The sequence below is a fragment of the Heloderma suspectum genome, chromosome 3 (assembly GCF_057233095.1).
Source record: "Heloderma suspectum isolate Gila_16-S chromosome 3, 16-S_ref, whole genome shotgun sequence".
NCBI classification, from domain to species: domain Eukaryota; kingdom Metazoa; phylum Chordata; class Lepidosauria; order Squamata; family Helodermatidae; genus Heloderma; species Heloderma suspectum.
Genome location: NC_139460.1, coordinates 196,574,210 through 196,596,263, shown reverse-complemented (window position 1 = coordinate 196,596,263; position 22,054 = coordinate 196,574,210). Strand labels below are relative to the sequence as shown.

The 22,054-nt window shown below is 45.5% G+C and overlaps 1 protein-coding gene across 1 annotated transcript; it reads right to left on the bottom strand.

The window, feature by feature from the left end:
• Nucleotides 1-244: 244 nt before the first annotated feature.
• LOC146350594 (uncharacterized) lies at nucleotides 245-20,903 on the bottom strand. The gene is made up of 8 exons (XM_084845263.1): nucleotides 20,860-20,903; nucleotides 19,313-19,524; nucleotides 10,970-11,086; nucleotides 8,739-8,846; nucleotides 5,927-6,043; nucleotides 4,418-4,534; nucleotides 3,114-3,197; nucleotides 245-2,377 (listed from the first exon to the last, which is right to left on the bottom strand). Exons 2-8 carry the CDS (start codon nucleotides 19,506-19,508, stop codon nucleotides 2,001-2,003), a joined length of 1,116 nt encoding a protein of 371 aa, XP_084701389.1. The 5' UTR covers nucleotides 19,509-19,524; nucleotides 20,860-20,903; the 3' UTR covers nucleotides 245-2,000.
• Nucleotides 20,904-22,054: the final 1,151 nt, after the last annotated feature.

Genomic DNA, 22,054 nt, shown 5'->3' with positions numbered 1-22,054 from the left:
GGAGGAGCAATAGATGTCATTGCCTACTTAATGGTAACAACAGCGGTGAGAAAGTAAACTCCCTGAGGAAGGGGGCCCATTGAGGGTGTCCTGCCCAAGGGCCCTCAAAAACCTGGAGCTGGCACTGCATGAGACAAGCAATGGAAAACAGGTATCACACACATCTTAATTGGTCCCATGGTTAAGTACTTTCTAGCACACCTCCACCTGAAATAAACACTCCTATGAATGCTTGATCATATGATCAAAAATACTTCTGTTTACTAGAAGAAAAACTCTTTTAATGAACATTTATGAAAATATAGTACATATAAACACACCCTGCGCAGGTAAAAATCTACCCACCCACATAAAACATGATGTGGCTTTCCAAGCACACCATTCTTTAGACTTCAGATTTAAGAGACCTTCCATGTCTTTCTGAAATTGATGATGATGATGATTTCCATCACTGTAGACAAGTAATTTACACGGTAACACAAGCAAGGCCCTGCCCCAAGCAGCTTACAGTCTAAATTTCCACAGGAGGGTAGACAATAGAGGGAAAGGATGGGAGGAAAAGGAGAGGGAGCATAACAGGGGAAGAATATGTGTGAGAGCACAGTTACACATGCTTAGGCGTCATCTCAGGAAGGGATGAAATTAAGCCAGAGGCTTCACAGAAAAGGTGGATCTGAAGAAGTGATTTGAACGGGGAGAGAGAGGGGTGGTGCCACACGGGTATTCTGGAAGAGAGTTCCAGGAATATAGGGGCAGCAAGGGAGAGACATTTAAGAGAGCGGACAACTTTGGATAGTTGAAATGTATGTGTTCATTCTAAATCATTAAGAAGGATTTGAAGAAATCCACACTGATTCAGAGTAACATGAGGAACAGCCTTAGGTCAATTTGATTACTTGAGCTGTTTCTTCTAAGTGTGAAGATAAAACTTGCAACATTTGCTACAGGAGATCTCCTGTGGCCATCAGGCAGGGCCAGCCAAGGTATTTTGCTGTTGGAGGTGAGGGTCAAGATGGAGGCCCCTTCCCAGTCCATGTACAGAAGCTGACTGGACTAGCAGTTGAATCTTACTTCGACACTACCAATGGGATAGTGTCTTCCACCACACCTGAGGCAGCAGGCTAGTTTAAAGGGCCCTAGTTGTATGGCACACACAGCTCTGACCTCCATTCAAAGAGTTCATGAGGAAGAGCTGGCAAGCTGCTACTGCTGTCCAACAGCATCTGCCACCTGAGGCAATTGCCTCTCTCTGCCTAATGGTAGGGCTGGCCCCACCAATAGATTCATGGAAACATGCAGTTTGGCTTTGAGTGCAGAGCCAAATAACTTTGCTTCGAGGTTAGCAGGTGCTACACACTTCCCAGATTCTAGCAGCTAGGAAGTCCCATTTCTTTTCCTCTCTCCCCACTTCTTCCAACAATAACTCACTTCTTCTTGCAGCATCTGCTCTCCCTTTAGAGTCTAAAATTTAGACACATGAATATGAAGCTGCCTTGTGCTACGTTGAATCATTGCTCCATTTGACCAATATCATCTACACTTGACTGGTGGTGGCTCTCCAGTGAGATAATGCCTTGGGAAACCTGAACAAGTTGTTATCTGAAGATCTGTGGCCCATTTTTAGGAGACTGTTTGTTTCTAATAGGCTTTGCTTGTATAAAGCAAAGTCTCTCATGCTCTCTCACCCAAAGGAAACTAAACATGGGAGCGCTGCTTCTGAATGTCTCACCCTTCAGGGAAGTGGGAAGTCATAATAATACAATTGTGCCTCATTATCTGGCTTCCTGTGTGAACTGGCCTTTACAGTAAAGTTGTTTTGATTTGAACACTTGTCAATGACTACCTTATACATGTATGTATAACAACAGACCTACCTCACCAGGATTTTGTGAGGGTTGTCAAAATTATGACTACTTTAATGCCTACAGATAAAAAGCAAATGGCATATTAAAAGCTGTGTTCCTCATTGTAACTGGGTTGAATGCTGGATGAGAGATGGCCTAAAATTCGCAGACTATTAGCCTCTTTTCACCACAGGACTTGTCATTCCACTTGCCATTCATATAGATTTCTACACAATTCTCCCTGCCATTGCTATTATTGGGTTCGCCCTGTTGCCAGTTGGAATAACTAATGGCATCGCCATTCAGATACTTGAATTTCCCCTCTGTCTGGATATCGGTTATCCCGAGAAACACCGGTTTCTTATGGAGAACAGCGATCTGGTGGACTGCACTGTTTTCAGCACTGTTTCTGGGGGCAGCGAGCTGGCCACCGGCTTGCAGGCACCTTTGCTTCAGATCATCGAAGTTGCTTTCGTAGCCACTGGTTACAAACACTTTGTTGCCAACAATTCGGCCACCTGGGAATGCCGCCACTAGAACATAGAAAAGGGAGGGCGCATATCTCCACATCAGGGTGATAGTTACCCATTGAATTTTGTGAAGCCAGTAGACCAATGAAGACTTTATCAATTTGCAGTCGATAAAAGTGTGGAATGAGGAAGCCAGTGCCTCTTTCAGTAATGCTGCAGCAGCATGTGGATTCCCAAGTAACCCCACCATTAGCAGAAGCAAGAGAACCCCACCCTAGCCTAGCAGTTTCGAAATGGCTCCTTAGCTGCAGCCACACCTGCAGCCACTGAAAATGCACAGTGGCTCACGACTGTGGCCAGGTCCCAGCATGTTCACTGTAGGTGCAGTTTAGAAAGCTGAAACAAAAACAATGCATTGCCTTTTATATTTCTTTGCAGCTGTTAGTAAATGCTATGATTATTTTGCAGAAAAGCTGTAGGTAGTTAGATTTTCAAATGAAGGCTATTTGGACCATTGTGTGATATTTAGGGTTAATTTACACCAATTCATTCCTGTGCTTAATGAGTTTGGTTGGGCATATTCATGCTCATGACATAATCTTGCAGAAACAGCACTGCAACTAATTCTCTAATGTTGGCACATGTGGGGACGTCTGCCTGCTCTGTAATCTGGGTTTCAGGAGCACCTCGGTGCTATCACGCGTATGCTGCGCTGGCCCACATGTTATGGGGTCAAATTGGAACCCTTAACACAGGACGATTTCAAAACATAGTTTTGCTGCCATATGCATCATCTTACCTTTTTGGTACTTGGAGAAACTGGCTTGTAGGGCTTTTAGCTGTCCCTCCAGGGTGCTGACTTGTTTTTTCATAAGGTTGACCTCTGAGAAAGTATAAAATAATCATGATCTGCAAGATATAGTACTGAAGTATCACGTGGAAGAAGAGAAGGGTTTGTATCCAATGTTAGTCTTACCTAGACTAGACCCATCAAAATGAAGGGACTTAAGTTAGAGTCACGTTGAATAAAACCCATTGGATACAACCCCTTGTAAACAGTGTTGTCCCCAAATACTTTGCTAATCCAAATGGCACCTCCCTCCCTCCTTCTCTCCCTCACAGGAAAAATTATAGGTGAACAATCCAACTGGCACCCCCACAGTAAACATATATTAATGAATTAAGGGCACAATCCTATGACCGCTAGTCAGGGGCTAGACGGCCATAGGATAGGTTGGTTCCTGGGAATCGACCTCAGAGCCCACTCTCCAAGGTCAGTTGTCTGAGAACCGACCTCCCCCCAGCTCCGGTGCTGCCTATGAGGCAGCGCAGATCAGCCCCACACTCCACACTCGTAAGAGCAGCATGGAGCAGCAAAAACAGGATGTTCCTGGGGGCTGGCTGGGGCAGGGAAGGCGGAAGTGCCTTTCTGACACTTCCTATGTGTTGTCTGGCCTCCGCCCCCACCCCTGCTCCAACGTCCCACAGCTACACAGCCGAAATTGGCTGCTAGCCATGAATGCAGGGTGACTGACGCGTGGAGCAGAAGATCCCCTCTGTGCTGATCCTGCCCTTCATTGGATAGGCAGTCGCCTCCGAGTTTGGAGGCTGGCGCCTATCCTGATAGGGTTGCGCCCTAAATAACTGGTAATTTGCTGCCCATTGCCTAACGGTAAGGCCGGTCCTGTGTGTACATCAATACGTGTTTGCTATCTTTTAAAAGAAAACTTTGGTTGCACGGAAGCACAGACATATCACCTTGTCCTTATTATAGATGTTTGAATTATGACCCAAACAGGGATAAGTAATTTTGCCAAATGGCCTGTAATTAAATAAAATACATATTATCTCTGGAGCTGTTCGATTTTGTTTTGTTAGAAGAGGGTCTGGCCTGATTTGCAAGCAAATTCCAATTTTTCATGGAAAGGTTTTCTTGATCATCTGAATTCCTACATTTTGCAGGGCTTGTGAAAACCCTTCCTTGCTAACAAGGGCACTGAATGGGGTCAACGGCAAGTTAAACTTTTCCCAAGCTCTGTTAAACAAATCTCTTTTACCAAATGAAGACCAATAACAACAACAATGAAAGGTTATCCTACTTACCTGAGAGGCCGCTGTCACCTTTTGTGCCTTTTTCACCTACAGAACCTTTATCTCCTTTTGATCCAGGAGAGCCTGTTTTCCCCACTGGCCCTTGCACTCCAGTTGGTCCTTGTAATCCTATTGCAAGATACAAAATCAGGAAGTCAATTGTCAGGTGGTATCTCTTATTCTTTGTGTGCTAGTATTGGGGTTTTTAAAAATACCAGGTTGGATCCAGGATCTGCCTTCCACAAGAGGAAGGGACCTCTGCCTGATCTTGGGGATCCTCCTCCCCCACACACCTCAGCTCACCCCATTCATGGCCAAAATGTCCAGCTCTGAGGGGGTCCATCATCAGAATCCGCCATGGGAGGTATGTCCCAGGAGATTGCCTGTACCATGAGACTTGGCAATAAAGTTAAGGGGAAAGGGATGGCGATGTGGTAAAGGTAAGGGGTGAGGGAAGTGATGTGTCCTTCATGAACACAAATCAACAGGAGAAACTTTTCGCTATCACTGCAGCACCCAGCTGGCGTTAGCTTTATCTGTTGATTCCTACTTGCTATACAGCTATTAAAAGTAAAGAACTTCTGTCTATATATAAAAAAGGTGACAATCATGCTCTCTCAAGAAGCTACTGTTTCCCTGGCTTGGTCTCTCTTCCCCAATGACACCTTTCTCATTCCTTTTGGACTAGTTCCCCAGGTCTCCTTGGCTGGGATGCTAATCTCACTACTTGGAAACATCATAAAACCAACCTGCTGGATTAGACCAAAGTCCATGTAAACCCAGTATCCTGTTTCCAACCATGATCAGTCAGATTCCATTGAAAAGCTCACACAAGGCGTTTGTCCCTCAGCATCTGGTGTTCAGAGTTATATTTCTTCTGTATACAGCGATTCTATTTAGCTCTCATGAATATTAGTAACTACTGATAAACCTTTCCTCCATGAATTTGCTTCATCTTTTTTTGTTTAAGCCTTCAAAGCTAATGATCACCAACAGATCTTATAGTCGCAACTTATGAGCTAATGATTAGGGATTTCAGAGAAATCCATTTGCATGGTGGAGTTTGCTGAGCTTTCTAGGTCCCCCCCCACACTTCCTTTCAGTTCCTGCTGTGGTGCCTAATTTGGTCAAGAGTGAGTCTGGCCAGTTTGTGGATGTTCCAGGCATTTTCCCCCAGGTTCTGAAATTTGCTCAAATTTCTGAGCAATTTGTACAAATTACATCTGAATTTGCATAAATTGCTCAGAAATTTCAGCAAATTGCAGAACCTGCGAAAAAAATGCACAATTTTTTTCCCTGGAGTCTGGGGAAAAGCCTGCAGCCCACTCACAAATGCAAATTGAGTCATACACGCTGCAGAACTCTGTCAAGTCAAAAAAAACCCCAGATTTCCTAGGGAGGGACATCCCTACGAATGAAGCACTGTGTGAAAAAGAGGCTCCTTTTATCTCCTCTGAAATGTTCTAGGTCAGTAAAAAGGCTTGTTAGGATGCACCCTTTCAATATACCTGTACCACTTACCTCTGGCTCCAACATCGCCTTTCGCTCCCTTTTCACCCACTGGCCCTTTAATGCCTTGGGGGCCAGGGGGGCCTGTTTTGCCTTGGGGACCTTGTGCTCCAGTGGCTCCTTTTGGACCTACAGTGATATTGAGAGTGGGGGAAAAAATCACCCCAGATGGGAGGAGCTTTTGAACAATCACAAACACAAAACTAGGTCGGTCATTTCAGATTAGCTCTACTTTCAACCTAGTGATTGCTTTATTGTTTATATAATAGATCCATTTTATACTGAGAAGGATAGGATCCTCACAAATCTATTTCTAGAGGGGAGCTGTACGAGTCTCTTACGGCAAAAGCAACAGAGTCTTATGGCACTTAAGAGAGACTAGCAAAGGCATTATAGCCAGTGTTGCTGGAATGCAACATTCATAATTCCCAGCCAGCATGGCCAATAGGGAGCTAGAGTCCAACACATTTGGAGGGCACCAGTGTGAGGAAGGCTAGCAGCATAAGCTTTTGTGGAGTAGAGTCTAATGCATCTGATGAAGTGGCGACCCTAGTCCATGAAAGCTTATGCCATTATTCATTTGTTAGTCTTTTAAGGAGCCACAAGACTGTATTTCTGTATCTGTTAAATCCTTATTGATAAACCATTAAACATTCAGTCTCAAAAAGTATACAAGATGTGAAATTGAGGGATAATATCTAATAGATGTTGAGATTCTTTGGAGAGAAAAAAATATGTTGTATTTTGGTGCCTGGCTGCTATTGACTCACAGTCTATAGCAGCTTTCCTCAACCTAGGCCCTCTGGATGTGCTGGACTACAATTCCCATCAGCCCCAACTCAGCATGGTCAGTGGTCAGGGATGATGGGAGTTGTACTCCAAAACATCTGCAGGGGCTCAGGTTGGGGAAAGGAGGCATCTAAACAAGATAAATGGAATAAGAACAATTTTGACAGCAGATATGAAATTAAGCAAACCTAAATAAAACTGCAGGCATCCTGGATGAGCAACACAGAACTTGTCTTCAAGCTCAGGTGCTCAAAATAAACACCCACATTTTAAAAAGGGCTGCCTCTTTGAGGGCCAGTTTACACAACAAGTAGCACTTTCCTTTTGTCTGTGTCAGCATGCACTGAGTGCCTGATTGCTTTGAGAAAACTTTAGTGTGAAGCACCAGGTTACATGGGTCTAGTTCTCACTGAGATGGTAAAACTGTGTCTGGACTGTACCACCTCAGACTGCAGGTGGAGGCTCATATAACTGAATGCTCTCCATACCAATAAAATAAAATAAAAATCTCTGCACACAGACCATGGCCATGTCATAGAGGTTAGGCTAGAATCCTTCTCCCTGTCACGCTCATTTCCTACGTGCAGGGAAGTTTTTATGTCTGGACTGGAGGAATATTCAATTATGTGAGCTCTCACCAGCAATCTGAAGTGGTACAGACCTGCTAGTACAGTCAGCCACATCCATTCTCTTTGGTAAAGACTGTTTTCTTCCCCCAAGTTGCCACCATCATGGAACTGGCTCATGTAAGTGATGGGTTCACACTAAAAAGTTTCTCCAAGTGATTGTGTAGTATACCAACATATACAAAGACATGAAGATAAGCATTGCTTGTTTGAATATCCAGACCAGCCTTCCCCAAACAGGAACTCTCCAGATGTGCTGGACTACAACTCCCATAATCCCATAGCCAGCACTGACTGGGGGTTACAGGAATTATAGTCTAGCACATTTGGAGGGCTCCAGGTTGGGGAAGGCTGCTCTAGACGGTTAACCTAATAGAGAACAACAGGATAGGAAAGCGTAAGCAGAGTTACAACTGGATGGATTCCATAGCAATCCATCTCCAAACGGTGATGAGTTCACACATGCTAGTTTCCCCCCTTGGTAATTGGTTTATCACTTGGTTGCCTGAACAGATGAAAATGGGGTCAGAAGTGGGCTGTCACAGATCACATTCTCTTATGACTTCAGCCTATTGCCTAACAATGAGAGTGAAGCTTGAGGGTTATCAGCCTATCATGTATTTGCTATTGTTTCACTGGTTTGTAGTTAGGGATGTGGGAGAATCTGCAACAGCTTCAAATGGGGTTGAATGTCTATGAATTCGGTAGTGGACCAGCTTTTTCCAAGTGGATTCTGCAAACTTGTGCATGGTATTTTTCCTTCCCAAAATTGTACACCAATTTAGTCGTACAAAAATATAAAAAATAAAAAGCACTGACCAAAAATGCACATTATCTCCGTTGGCTAAACTATGAAAATGCAGTGGTGGTGGTGGGTTTTTTTTTTTACATTTTTTTCATTGGGGGGGAATTTGTGCAAATTCACATTAACTAATGCACATGTGTGCAAGTATGAATTAGAATGAAATCCTGGTTAAAAGAATCCAATTTTATCAATGAGCTGGTCATGGAATGAAAGACACCCGACAATCCATGAAACACAGAAGGAACAGATTTAACAACATCCGTACATCACTATTTGTAGTAAGACATCCAGGGGGAAAGGGTGGGAAGGAGAAATATCACGTTTATGAAAAAATTAGAGTAACGTTGTCCTCTGCTAACATTTCTAAATTTGAAGCTCTACTAAGAGCCACTAAGTTCAACAGGGTTGAAATAAACATCTCCAGCATATTTTTAAAATTGATAGCTGGGATCCCAAAAACTGCTTTAGGCACGCTCAGTGACTTGGTTACAGCCCCAACTCCCCATTGGGCATGCAGAACTGGTTGTGTTGCCCCTTGGATCCCAGCCAATGTATTTTATCGAATTTAATAGTAAAAAGCCACCTGTTCCCTTGACAGGCTTACCTGTTTGTCCATTTACACCTTTTTCACCTTGTGGCCCACTGCTGCCTTTTGCTCCAGAGGGGCCTGCATTTCCAGGAGGACCCTGCAAACCTTGGATTCCACGTGGTCCTGCTCAAATGGAAAAGGCTACATGAGTAGGCAGAGAGAGAGAGAGAGAGAGATGTCCCAAACAGAGTAGAACTCTAGCCCCCAGGGATTGCTGGGGCTAGAGCTCTCGAATTTGCATGCTGCTGCCCCCTGTGGTGGAACCCTGTGCTCTGATGTAGCTCTGCTCCTTCAGGCAAGCAGCTCATTGGTTTTCCCTGACTGGGAATAACTCCCAGAGCAGTCTGGGACTTCATCTGGGAAACAGCAGTCTCAAATATGTGCCTGCCTGGCTACTGACACCCCGCCTTGGCCTGTGCCTAAGGCCTAGCTCTGACGTGAAGGCTTGGGAAATAGGCCTAGTTCATCCTACAATGCTGACTGTCAACTGCAATTCCACTATAGAACATCACTAACTAGTTACTAATGATCCCAATATCTTTTGTCCTTACCTCCTGACATGGCCCTCCCCTGCCCTTTCGTCTCCCAGTTCTACTACCCTCACCCAGTTAAAAGTCTCCTTAATGAGAAGGTTCACTTGCTGCCCCCTGTGCCTGGAACCCCCTTCCAGAACACTTACATGGTGACACTCTCTTTTCCCTTTCAAATCCCACCTCTTCCATGTGAAGCCTTAGGGTTAACCCCCTACAACCTCCCCCACATCTGAAATAATGATCATGTGGAATTGCATTTGGGTAGATTCATCTCCTGTTACCATTGCCTCACCTTTTCCTCTCTTCTGTTCCCTCCTTCTGCTATCTTGCCCACCATGGGAATTTAGATTGCAAGCTCCTTGGAACAGAGACCTATATTTTTTCTGGCATCAGTTACTTTGTAAAGTGACCTGTACAGTGATGGTGCCATGTCATTGTCATCATAACCACTACATAAAAGTGCACTTGCTCAATCCTCTTTTATTGTTCTCACTCCTCCACCGCCTCTGTTCTCTCTCCATTGTCAAACTTTAGACTGTAAACTCCTCTGGGCAAGGACTCAGTAATACCTGCCTATGTTGGACTAGCACTGGATCAGTCTTTGAGATTACACTATTTCATCATTACACCATTACACTATTTCATCTCCCCCCCCCCAGTCCATTAGTACCATTTTGGTACATGGAATGTTTCTCCTAGGTCAATCTTCTCCAATCTAGCACCCTCCAGATGTTTTCAACCACAACCCCCATCATTTCCAACCATGGGTCATGCCAGCTGGAGATGATGGGGGTTGTAGTCAAAACATCTGGAGGGTGCCAGCTTGGGGTTGGGGAAGGCTGCCCGAGATGTACAACTTGGTGGGGTCATATAGCCCTTTAGTGCTCCTCAGCAACAGACACCTTTGTCCTGACAGTAAACCTATCTAGCTTGGTAGATTTTCTTTGCAGTTATTTTTATCTTTGAATTTCATTTTAATTATTATTCTAATGCATTTTATATGCTGCCCTGTGATTAGATAATGAAGTGCAGTGTAGAAGTGTTTTAAATAAATAAATAAGTTGTTGAATATGAGTTGAAGCTGTGTTATGGTCAATTTATGAATAAAGATGCTTCGTAAACCAGTTTAGGATAGTCTATTGCAGAGCTGAGCAGATGGAGTCGAGGACCTTTCCATAGTGTGCAAAGATGTGCTCTGACAATGCTCCTTAATGTCAGAAAGAATGCTCCAAGTATACACCTTGTCCCTACTTTCATTTGTGCAGTCTTGGAGGATATGCTGCTGCTGTTGGTAACGGGGGCAGTGCACTTTGGAGGGCTCTGTACCCCTTCCAAGGTGTGCATCCAGGACAAATGTTCCATGTGCTCCAACAGGCAAGATACCCTCTAACAAGGCTTAGAGACAGACATGGGTAAAAATATAGCTCACTTTATTGTAATAGTGGCTTCCCTGAGATGCCATGCATACACAAGTTCTGTACTTTAGGGTGCAATTCTGTGTTCACTTGGGAGGAGGTCCCACTCATTTCAGTGGGGCTTACTTCTGAGTAGACATTCCTAAGATTGTTTGGCTCATCTGTTAAGGCTGCAATCCTACACAGACTTACCTGGGAGTAAGTACCATTGAACTCCATGATGGTTTCTTCTGAATCGACCAATATAGGATTGCACTGTATGCTGAGGACAATTCATTTGGTCAGAGGCACTTCTTACCTATTGCTCCAACATCTCCTTTTGGTCCTTTGTCTCCTTGGGCCCCCTTTCCTCCAACTGGTCCAGCTGGGCCCATTTTCCCTGGAGGACCTAGTATCCCTCGTGGTCCTTGCAAGCCTGGTGTTTGATAAAATATTGAATCGGTGGCTTATCAAGTGGGTGAACAATTGGTGCTTTTGGAGATGAATGCAAGGCTGATAAATTACAGCCAAACTCAGCACAGAGAAATACAAAGATAACAGACCTTTATATACTGCTTCCAGGAAATAGCATCATTTTGACCTTATATCATCTTCAATTTCAAGATACAAACACCAGAAGCATAGCATAATGATGAGGAATTTTTCAATGTAATGTTAGATCATCATTGTTAAATTAGCTAAGGCACTAAGTAAGGTGGCTGGGAATGTTACCACGCTCCTCCACTCCACTCCACTCCACTCCACTCCACTCCACTCCACTCCACTCCATTCTTCCGACTTACTTTCTCCTCTGCCTTTTCTTACATCTCTGCTTGAAACCATCATTGCTTTCGGAGTTCAGTGGACTTGGGAACTGAGATTCAAAGGTTTCTCTGTTCCCGCTACATAGTCCACTTTGCAAATGTGTCAGTGACATCAGAGAATGCATATCAAATTAGCAGCCAAAAGGGCTCCTCTGGCCTGCATGAGGCTTCAAATGCAGGGGCGCATAAATCACTCCATGGGTCACGTTGACATTTTTAGGAATTCAAGAAGGCTGCATTACTACATTAGTCATGGGAAAGCATTTTTGTTGCAATTGTAATTCTGTTTCGGTTTTAACCCATTCTCCTCTCCAGTAGAGGCTGGCGGCTCTGATTTCAGTGAGGCTATGAATCCATTCTGAGTTTCAGTCAGAACCAGCCAGAACTCTAAAGAAGCTATCCAAAGTGCTGAACCCAGTCCCAAAATGGGTTCAGGACCTTGGATAGCTCTTTTGGAGTTCTGGCTGGTTCTGACTGAAACCCAGAATGGATTCACGGCCCCACCAAAACTGGAGCCTCCAGCCTCCACTGCTCCTCCCCAAACTTCTCTTTCTGCAGCTTACAGCACACCACCTCTTTCCTTCCTTCCTTCCTTCCTTCCCTCTGCACCATTGCAGGTCTGCAGCCCCATCTGCTGGTGGCAGCTGGTGGCAGCTGGTGAAGTCAAGAGATGGTAACTGGTGGGTCAGGGGAAGCTGACTTGGTTGTGCCTGGTTGACCTGGGGGTGGAGCAAAGAGCAAAATCTCTCTGGCCAAGCAGGAAAAATAGCCCCCTCGATTCTGGTCCTTCGCCCTGCGTTTTTACTCCTTCCCCTGGGGATCCTGAGAAGGGGGCCAAAGCTATAACACTTCTGGACAAACCTCCAGACATGGTAACCCTCCTTTCTAGTTATAAACTAAGATTATCAAACCTTGTTTCATTGGGAACAGGACTAAGAGGGGTGGGCAACCTGAGGCCCTTGGCCTAATTTCAAATCCCCTTTGAAAACAACCAGTTTCAGACCTCTGCAAAGAATCTTTCTTTTGCTCTACAGCCTGCTGTAGAGAGATAGAGAAAGAGATTGCACTGCCCACTTTTGGCTATGACCCTGCCCATTGCTGGCTTTGGCCCTGCCCACCACTGGTGTGCGGCCCCTGACAAAGTACCCCTGAGGGAATATGGCCCTCAATAGAAAAAACTTCCCCAATCCCTGTGGTAAAGGGTAACAGAAAGCTGTAGCAGGTGGATCAGAACAGTGGCCCCCAACCTTTTGGGGCTGGTGGCCATATTAGGCATTTTGAGAAAGTGTCATGGGTACTCTTACAAAATGGCTGCCATAGGGAGCCTTGTCCATTCACAAAATGGCTGCCATGGTGGGCAAGTTCAGTCACAAAACACTCATTTCTCAGAAGGAAAACTGGTGAGGCTAAAAGAAAAGTAACTTTCTCAAGAACCTAATTACAAGGCAGAAGTGGGGATCTGAGCTGCAAAATACAAAACAACTCTTTTGAACCCAGATAAAGCTGGTGCTGGATGACAGCACTTTGCTTTGAAGCATGCCAGTCTCCCAGTTAAAAAAAAAAAAATCTTAAGAAATGAAATAAAAATCAGGAAGATCAGAGAGCCTGGTAAGCTCCAAGAGAGGTGTCTGTGGGCACATTGGTGCCAATGGGCACCATGCCAATGGGCACCATGTTGGAGCCTCCTAGTTTAGAAATAAAAAGACATTTTTGACCTGAATTAACTAATTTGTAAGAATTGGCAGAAAGTAAAGACAATGCATTTACACACCCCACCCTGTGTCCCCAAATAAATATCTGAACTCTGAGTCCAAGAACTGGTGCCTGCGCTTGGCTCCCCCCCCCCCAATCCCTTTTACTTTTATGTTATGTCTTCTAGATTGTAAGGCTGAAGGCAGGGACTGTCTTGTTATTAATCTTTGTAAACTGCTCTGAAAACCGTTTTTGGCTGAGGAGCGGAGTCAAAATGCTGTGAATAAATACATACATACATACATACATACATATATGTGTCAAGTCCACCCATCTATAAATTTGTTGGTCCCAAGTTGCTTTCACCTGCACACAAAAATGCTGAAGGTGTTTGGAAATATGTCAAAGAAGAAACATTGCACTGGTGAATCTGAACAGCTCTTCATTCTCATTTGCACAACAGAGTAGACAACACATTGCGAACAATTCCAAGGACATTTTTAAAATAAACAGAAATGAAGGAGAACAGAAGGTAGGCTGGGAGGACACTCGCTCCATTTTCCCAAGGTCATTCAAACCCTGAGCAATAACAAAGCTGTATAACTCTTGGAAGCAATCAAAAGCCACGAGCAATAAATTATCACAGATATCATGAAATAAGCTTTAGAAAAGCACCGATTTGCACAAACTGCACAGTGAGCACTCACCAAGAATTGTGACTTGTAAAAGAACAGCACTAATCAGACCCACTGTAAGCCCATTGAAATCAATGGACTTCAGTGTTCCAAACTCAGTCCCATTTTATTCCCATTAACTGATGAATGACAAAGAGAGAAACAAGATGCTAACATTCCTCATGTTAGTTATTAAAAAGTACTGGCTCGTTTCCTAGTACAGAATTATGTCAAATGTGCCTTCCTTCACATTTTTCCTCTTTCCAGAACAGGACCTTTTAAAAGTTATCATAGTCCTGGGGTTCTGAACCTCCATTTCGAAAAAATTCTGTGCGGGGGACATTTCAACGGTGGGCGAAGCCAAAGGCAGGCAAACGTTGTGGAACCAAAAGTACTAGAAGTACCAGCACATTTTGGCTTGAAGTGCTTACCGCCAGTAACTAAGCTGAGGAGAGTCATTTCAACCTTTTGGAATGGGGGAAAACTGCACAAAAGCCGGGAAACTGCCAAATGGTTGGTGGTTGGGGAAAAGGGGGTGTGGCCTTCCTGGAAATCCTGGCGGGTCAGATTGGGACCCCAGACCTGAGGCTCTGCACTGCTGCCCTAGTCCTATGGGAGTGTGGCTTTTCCATGCACAGCTCCCATGTGTCTGAGAAAGGAACACAGGAAGCTGCCTTACCCTGAGTCAGAGCACTGCTGGTTATTCCCAACTCTGACTGGCCGGCTGCAGCTCTCCAGAGTTTCTGACAGGGGTCTTTCAAGGCCCTACAGCTCTCAAGGCCCTTTCAAGGCCCTGCAGCTCTCCAGAGTTTCTGACAGGGGTCTTTCAAGGCCCTACCTTACAGATAGGCAACTGCCCAGAGAACTTCAGTTACTGGGCGGTTTTAAAATATAACAAATTAATAAACCTGGTGGCCTCCCAATGTTTTGGATGATTATTCCCGTTAGCCCCAGCCAACATGTCAGGGATTGTGGGAGTTGCAGTTCAACAATGTCTGGAGGGCACAAGTGACTGCATGCAAAGCATCTGCTCCACCAGAGAGGCATGTGCCTTTCCCCCCTGTTTAAAGGCACAATCCTATCTATGCATGTTTATACAGAAAAAAGCCTGACAACTGCCAGCATTCCCCAGCCATCATGTAGGATTTTTTTTTCTGTCTAAACATACATAGGATTGCACCATAAGAGAGCAATCCTCTGGCCCCTAGACAGCGTCTGGAGGGCCATAGGATAGTTTAGATTCCTAGATCTGAGGTCAGTCCCAGTGACCCAACCTCAGACCCAGGAGTCTGAGCTCCCTGCCCCCTCCCCCCCCCTTGCCAGCATGGAGATAACCATGCTGGCTCCCTCTCCAAACTTGCAAAAGCAACCTCAGAGAGAAGGGAAAGGGGGCAGTTCTGTGGGTGGGGAGGCGACTGGGGAAATGGGGATACAATCTATCCCCAGTCCTCCCCAGCCTCATTCCCTCCCCCTCTGCAAAGCCCAAGCTAGACAGGCAAAAATGCCCGTTGAGCAAAAATGCAGAGTGGGAGAAGCATGGAGGTGATCTACGTAGGATGTCCATCAGCTGACGGGCATTCAGATAGGATTGCACCTGAAATGACTCAGTTGCTTGGAGAGAAGCTGCTTATTCCATAGCTGAGATCCACACAATCAGGCTACACTCATGTGGTCAATGGAACATTATCCCAGCTGCACAGGAGCTGCTCAGAAAAATATGTTTAAAGGGCCCCTAAGTAAATACACTACCGATGAACAAGAGAGTGATCTCTGATGGCCGATCTACACTTACATTTTTTTACACTTCCAATGAGCTTTCATTGCTTGTTTTTCACATTACATCATCCCCCGGTTCATAGTGGAACTGCAATTTCCCGCTTCCCTGCTACCGCTTTCAATACCCTGATATTCCAGTATTTCCCATTCATGTGCTCTGCTCTTCCATGTTCGTCACCATATAAGGTCGTAGTCCCCTACCACGCCTGCCCATATACGGCGGTGTTTGTATTTCCCTCCTGTCCAATCACAACTCTCAATGCCCTCATGTGGTCTTCCGGCTACTGATAGGCAAGCATAGCTTGCACTGGAAGTTTTATCACCAACCAGCAGAGGGCTGGATGTGCGCATGCTTGTCTGATCTTGGAAGCTAAGCAGGGTCAGCCCTGGTCAGTACTTGGACGGGAGACCTCCTGGGAATCAGGCTTCCTGTACTGAGCATGGGGTTGTTCTATCCCTTCAAATGACACTAAGTTTTACCTCTTTCTATCCCCTGCTTTGGCTTATTTATTTATTTTAATTAAGGCATTATCTTCAAATCTTCAAATTTTCAAAGACGTGAATCTTTGAAGAATCATAGCTTCTCCAGCCCACTTGCTCTGCACACATGCCCAGGCAAGCCCAGGCAAGTGTAAATGTTTTCACAGTCCCATATATACTTGCTGCACAGAAAGAAAAACATACACATATCCAGGCAGACAGTCCTCAGTGTCCACGGACTAACATCGATAAAAATGTCTGTGGACAATTTTATTTATTTATTTATTTATTTATTATTTAATTTATTAATCGCCCATCTGGCTGGTCACCCAGCCACTCTGGGCGATGTACAACACACAATAAAACAATAAAATTTTACAATAAAAACATTTTCTAAAATACCCTAACCCACCCCAAATGCCTGCCTGAACAGCCACGTTTTTAATGCACGATGGAAGCTCATTAAAGAGGGGCCATGACGGAGTTCCCTAGGGAGGGAGTTCCACAGAGTGGGGGCCACTACAGAAAAGGCCCTCTCCCTCGTCCCCACCAGTCTAGCTGTCCTGGCTGATGAGACAGAGAGAAGGCCCTCCGAGGCTGATCTTGTTAAGCGGCCTGTCTGGTGCTACTGGAGGCTAGGGATGGCAGAGAATTTCTCCCCAAAACTTTGGGGGGCCGAGCGCCAATGTGTTCGGCCCCCCGAACAAGTTTCGGGGAGAAATTCTCCGCACCCCCCCCGCACCCCCCCCGGGACGGGACTTACCTTTGGCGAATGTCCCTCCCGGCGGCGGGTCCGGCTGGCGGTTCGGCGGGTGTTCGTCCTGGGCGGGGGCGGCAGCCGATCTTTCGACCAGCTGCCGCCGCCACCATTGCAATAAAAGAAAAAAAGAAAAAAACGCCCCGGTGATAGGCTACGTGACGATTAACGTAGACTATCACGGCTAGATCTGCAAAGTCAGCCGTGATAGGCTACGTCAATCGTCACGTAGCCTATCACGGGTGACTTTAAAAAAAAAAAAGAAAAAAGCGCGTACGGATAATGGCGGCCCCCATAGGGAGCCGCCATTCCCATTCCTTATTTGGTTGCTGTAGTCTACGTAAATCTTTACTTAGACTACAGCAACCAAATAAGGAACGCGAATGGCGGCTCCCTATGGGGGCCGCCATTAGCGTACGCGCTTTTTTTTTTTAAGTCACCCGTGATAGGCTACGTGACGATTGACGTAGCCTATCATGGTTGACTTTGCAGATCTAGCCGTGATAGGCTACGTTAATTGTCACGTAGCCTATCACGGGGGCATTTTTTTTTTTTTAACTTTCGAGTTTGCGGCCGGGCGAGGCGGGAAGCCTCCTCCCCGGCCTGAATTTCGGCCGGGTGAGGCGGGAAGCCTCCCCCCCGGCCTGAACTTCGTGGGGGGAGCAGCGAAGCGCCCCCCCCACCACGAACAAGCTTCGAGGACAGGTAAGTCACTTTTGTCCACCCCTACTGGAGGTGCTCCTTAAGATAGGCTGGGCCGGAACCATATAGGGTTTTAAAGGTCAAAACCAACACCTTGAATTTGGCCCGGAAAACGACTGGTAACCAGTGCAACTCCTTTAGCACTGGAGTGATGTGATCTCGCCGGCGGCTGCCTTTAATCAGGTGAGCCGCTGCATTCTGTACCAGCTGCAGCTTCCGAACCATCTTCAAGGGTAACCCCACATAGAGCGCATTACAGTAGTCTAAACGAGAGGAGACCAGGGCATGTACTACCGATGGGAGCAGATGGTCGGGAAGGAAGGGGCGCAGCCGCTGTATCAGATGGAGTTGATACAGCGCTGTCTGCCTCACAGCTGACACCTGAGCCTCCATGGACAGCTGGGAGTCCAAAATGACCCCCAGGCTGCGGACCTGGTCTTTCAAGGGTAGCTGTACCCCATTCAACACCAGGTCAACATCCCCTAGCCTCCTCTTGTCTCCCACCAAAAGTACCTCGGTCTAGTCAGGGTTTTAACGTCATCTCCTGAGTGGCGGACATTTTTATTGATGTTAGTCCATGAATAGTGATGACTGTCTGCCTGGATATGTGTGTGTGTTTCTTTCCATGCTGCAAGCATGGAGGGGACTGTGAAAAAATTTATGCTTGCCTGGGCTTACCCAGATAAGTGTGCAGAGCAATCGGGCTGGAGAAGCTACAATTATTCGAAGATTTGCTTCTTTGAAGATTTGAAGATAATGCCTTAATTAAAAACAAAAAAAACAAAAAACAGCTGCCCCTCTTCCTCGTGCCAGCTGTCAAGGGCTGGTGTGGGGAAAAGAGCCTCAGCAGACACCCCCCCAGCCTCTTGCCCTGGCCTCCAATGACAGCAGCCTTCCTTGAAAGCAGGAAAATGGGATGGCACCAGAGTGTGAACTGTGCTTGTGCATTCGTGGAGGTACTGGAATGGAAAAAGAGGGTGAGTGTGGATAATCGCGTTTTAATGCGAGTGCATTTAACCCAAGAGCGCACTGACTTCATTGCAATGTAGATCGGCCCTGAGAGGTAGAATCCTAAAGGTAATAAATAAATAAATAAATAAATGCTGTACATGCGTGAAGACGATTTTGCAGCTATTCCATTTCCCCCCTCCTTAATGGATTTGGTGTGTGTGTGCGTGAAAAAGATGGAAGCAGTGGGAAAACATGGGCTAGTTACAAGTTCAGGGCGATGTTGTCTAGACTCCCTGTAAAATCCTGTGAACAAGGCTGGGAGATTGCATGATAAAAGCCACATCTGGAAGCACCCCCACTCACAATGAATCTGAACCATATTCGGAATGTATGAATCATTACAAAGTCAAGCTTTGTGGAAACTAAATTATCCTCAAGACACTGGCTACTTTGAGATGGAGGTCTCCTTGTGCTACCAGTCAAAAGATACTGTGCAGGTATTTCATGTCATCTACCCCCCGCCCCAATCCTGTAAATGAAGCAGGGCAATTGCACAATAAAACCCCCTTCTGAAAATACCCATTGCTCCTCAAACAGTAGCTTTTAAGCATATCTGATTAATGCATCACCAGGTAATTAGCAATGGCATTGAGGATCCTTATGGTAAAAAGTTGTATCACACAAGTTTTTCAATGCACAGCCTCTGTGGAATTGCATGGTTTTAAGTATTCAGCCTTTACTGTGTGAATGGAAAGCTGAACCCCAGTAGTTCAAACCACGAGGAAGTCGTCTCGTATTTTCCATACCTTGGTCTCCTTTGTCCCCTTTTGGTCCTTGGATCCCATCTCTCCCATCTCTCCCTGGTAACCCTTTCTCGGTTGGTCCACATACAACCAGGGAACAGGCATTCCGATCCCAGCTGTGTTTTGCTTGTGGCTGTGCCGGCGTAACTGCTGGTGACACTTGTGAAACTAAAGCACCAAATGTTAGAAGCACCAGCATTATTTAGTAGTTTGACCTGAGGGAAGAATTTAAAGATAGTTAACCCAAGGCATTCCCAGCTCAAATGTACTGATTATATAGTATAGCAATCAGATGAAGGCTAGCCATATTTGTGGATAAGGTGTTTTAATTGACTGAAGCAGGGATGTCAGAGGAATCCATTTGTTTTTCAAACGGAGATGGATTTTTCAAGGATTACCATAATTGCCCCCATCAACCCAGCTTGTGTCATGCAAACCCGGGCAGGGTGGCTTGTTGCTGTGGGTAATATGGGTTCTGGGTGACTTGTTACCCATGGCAACAAGCCACCCTGCCTGGGGTTTGCATGACACAACAAGCTGTGCTGCCGGGGGTAACTATGCTAATCCCACTGGCACATGCAGGGAGGGGAAATCAGCCATCATGGCTTGTTTCTCCTCCATGATCGAGTCAGACCACTTATCTATCTAGCTCATTACTGTCTACACCAACCTGGTGCCCTAGATCCTTTGGACTACAACTCCCATCAGCCCCAATCAGCATGGCCAATGATCAGGGATTGTGAGAGTTGTAGCTCAAAACATTTGGAGGATACTGGGTTACCTACTGCTGGTCTACACTGACTGGCAGTGGCTCTCCATGGTTTAAGATGGGGGCTTTCCCAGTTCTACCTAGAAAATGCCAGGAATTGAACCGTGGAGTGTTTGCATGCTCTACCACTGAATTATGGCCCTTCCCCTATTATATTCCAGCAATGCAAAATTATGTTGATCAAAAACTATGACAGAAGAATATGAAGGGGACTGTGGCATCAGGGGACTAGATGCAAAGGAACTGGGTTCCCAGCTCTGTAGAAAAGGGGATCACAGCTAGTACATACTGGAGGACAGACTGCACTTGCCAAAATTCCCTCTTCTTCTGTATAATGATTAAAGGCACAGGAATCCCATATTCCTTTGCAACAGGCAATCCTAATGATACCTTCAAAGGGACAGTTTGCCAGCTGCATTTAAATCAGGGTGTTAAACAAAGAGATGAAGATACTAACAAATTATTCTGCTGTTGGACACAAAATCAACTAACCATTAAAGTTGGAGGTAATTATTAGATAAGCACAAGCAGATGTGAAATTCAGATACTGAAAGCACTTAATAATCAAAAGATAGCTTATCAGTGAAGGCTACACTGGGTCGGAAGATCTAGCTCTGGGTGAAATTAACCAGATTCATGGAGCGCAATGCATTCCAACCAGTTTTATAAGGCACGGGTGACAGCTTTCAGTATCACCTTAATGTAGTTCAATCACATACCATTTATCAATTTCCTTGAGAGGTCCATCATTAAAAGACAAATTAAAAATCCACTCACTTACTTTGCAATTTCTGGTGCTCTATGAAGGCCTGAACAGGAATCTTCATATTTTAGGTGCTTATCCCTTCTTTTATAGGCCATGAGTTAAGTAACCCAGGCTCTAGTTTCTCAATCATATGACCTCACAGGAAACCTATAAGCCTTCAGGGTGGATGGCCCCCTTTAATCTCATATAGCTGATAGGAAGTGTGAAGCATGAATAAAAGGGATTTCCCTTTGTTTGCAAAATGTGGGGAAGACAGAATTCTTATTTCAGAGAACAAGAGGTGAGGGTTCAAATATGCATAGCATTTTTTTGTGCTAGAATATTTAACAAGGCTGGAACAACATGCAGACATTGTCAGTTTCAGCTTGGGCAAACTGTAGCAGCAGCTGGAAGCAGGGGCAGGTCTTGCTGATAATAAGACTCAAGGCTTGGGGACTTCCCAGACATGGCTAATGGCCCCACTGGGTCCAAAGAAAGGCAGGTCCATGGTGCTAAATGGAACCATTGTAGAAAATGATTTCTCACCCGCCCTGAATCTGTGAACTGATGTCATTGTTTGACATCTCCAGCGATATGAAAACATGGAACTGGTTCACACATGCATATTTAAGACTTTAGGAGTGCAACATTGCATAAGAACATCAGAAGACTTTTCCTGGGTCAGACCCGACTGGTCCAGCCTCCTGTTTTCCCGAAGGGCGAACCAGATGCCTCTGTGAAGCCCACAAGCAGGACATGAAGGCAATAGCCCTCTCCCTGTGTAAAGGGACCTCTCATACACAATGCTTTTCAGTGGAGTCAGGCCACCTGTTAACCTGTCAGTCTTCACATGTTATGAGCAGAGCTGCATGCAAATGGCCTCTCAGAATTCTCCACCCACTTTGGGGGCAAAGAAACAATTTCACCAAAATTCTCCAGGGGGTAGGGGAAATTCTCTACAGTTTCTCACAAGTAGGGTTCATCACTGACAGGGCTTACAACACAGCTCCTTTCATTTTTCGTAAGGGGTTTTGTGCTGCCATTGCCAATGGCAATAGCATTAACTGTGTTGGGAGGCTGTCCCCCATTTTTCATCAACCACTATGCAGGTGTGTGTGTGGGGGGGGGGGAGGTGTTGTGTCCAGCTTCAGGGAAGAGGTGGAGCTAGTACTGCACCTAAATCTGTCCTCCAATTTCCTGAAAGTTTTCTTCCCCCCTAATGAGGTTTCCA

Excerpts from the sequence above, each read along its gene's own strand:
- LOC146350594 (XM_084845263.1), bottom strand. The coding sequence starts at position 19,508 with ATGCTGGTGCTTCTAACATTTGGTGCTTTAGTTTCACAAGTGTCACCA. Across the intron at positions 4,535-5,926 it reads AGGCGATGTTGGAGCCAGAG|GATTACAAGGACCAACTGGA; the intron begins GTAAGTGGTACA and ends ATCTTGCAATAG. Across the intron at positions 3,198-4,417 it reads AGGTGACAGCGGCCTCTCAG|AGGTCAACCTTATGAAAAAA; the intron begins GTAAGTAGGATA and ends ATACTTTCTCAG.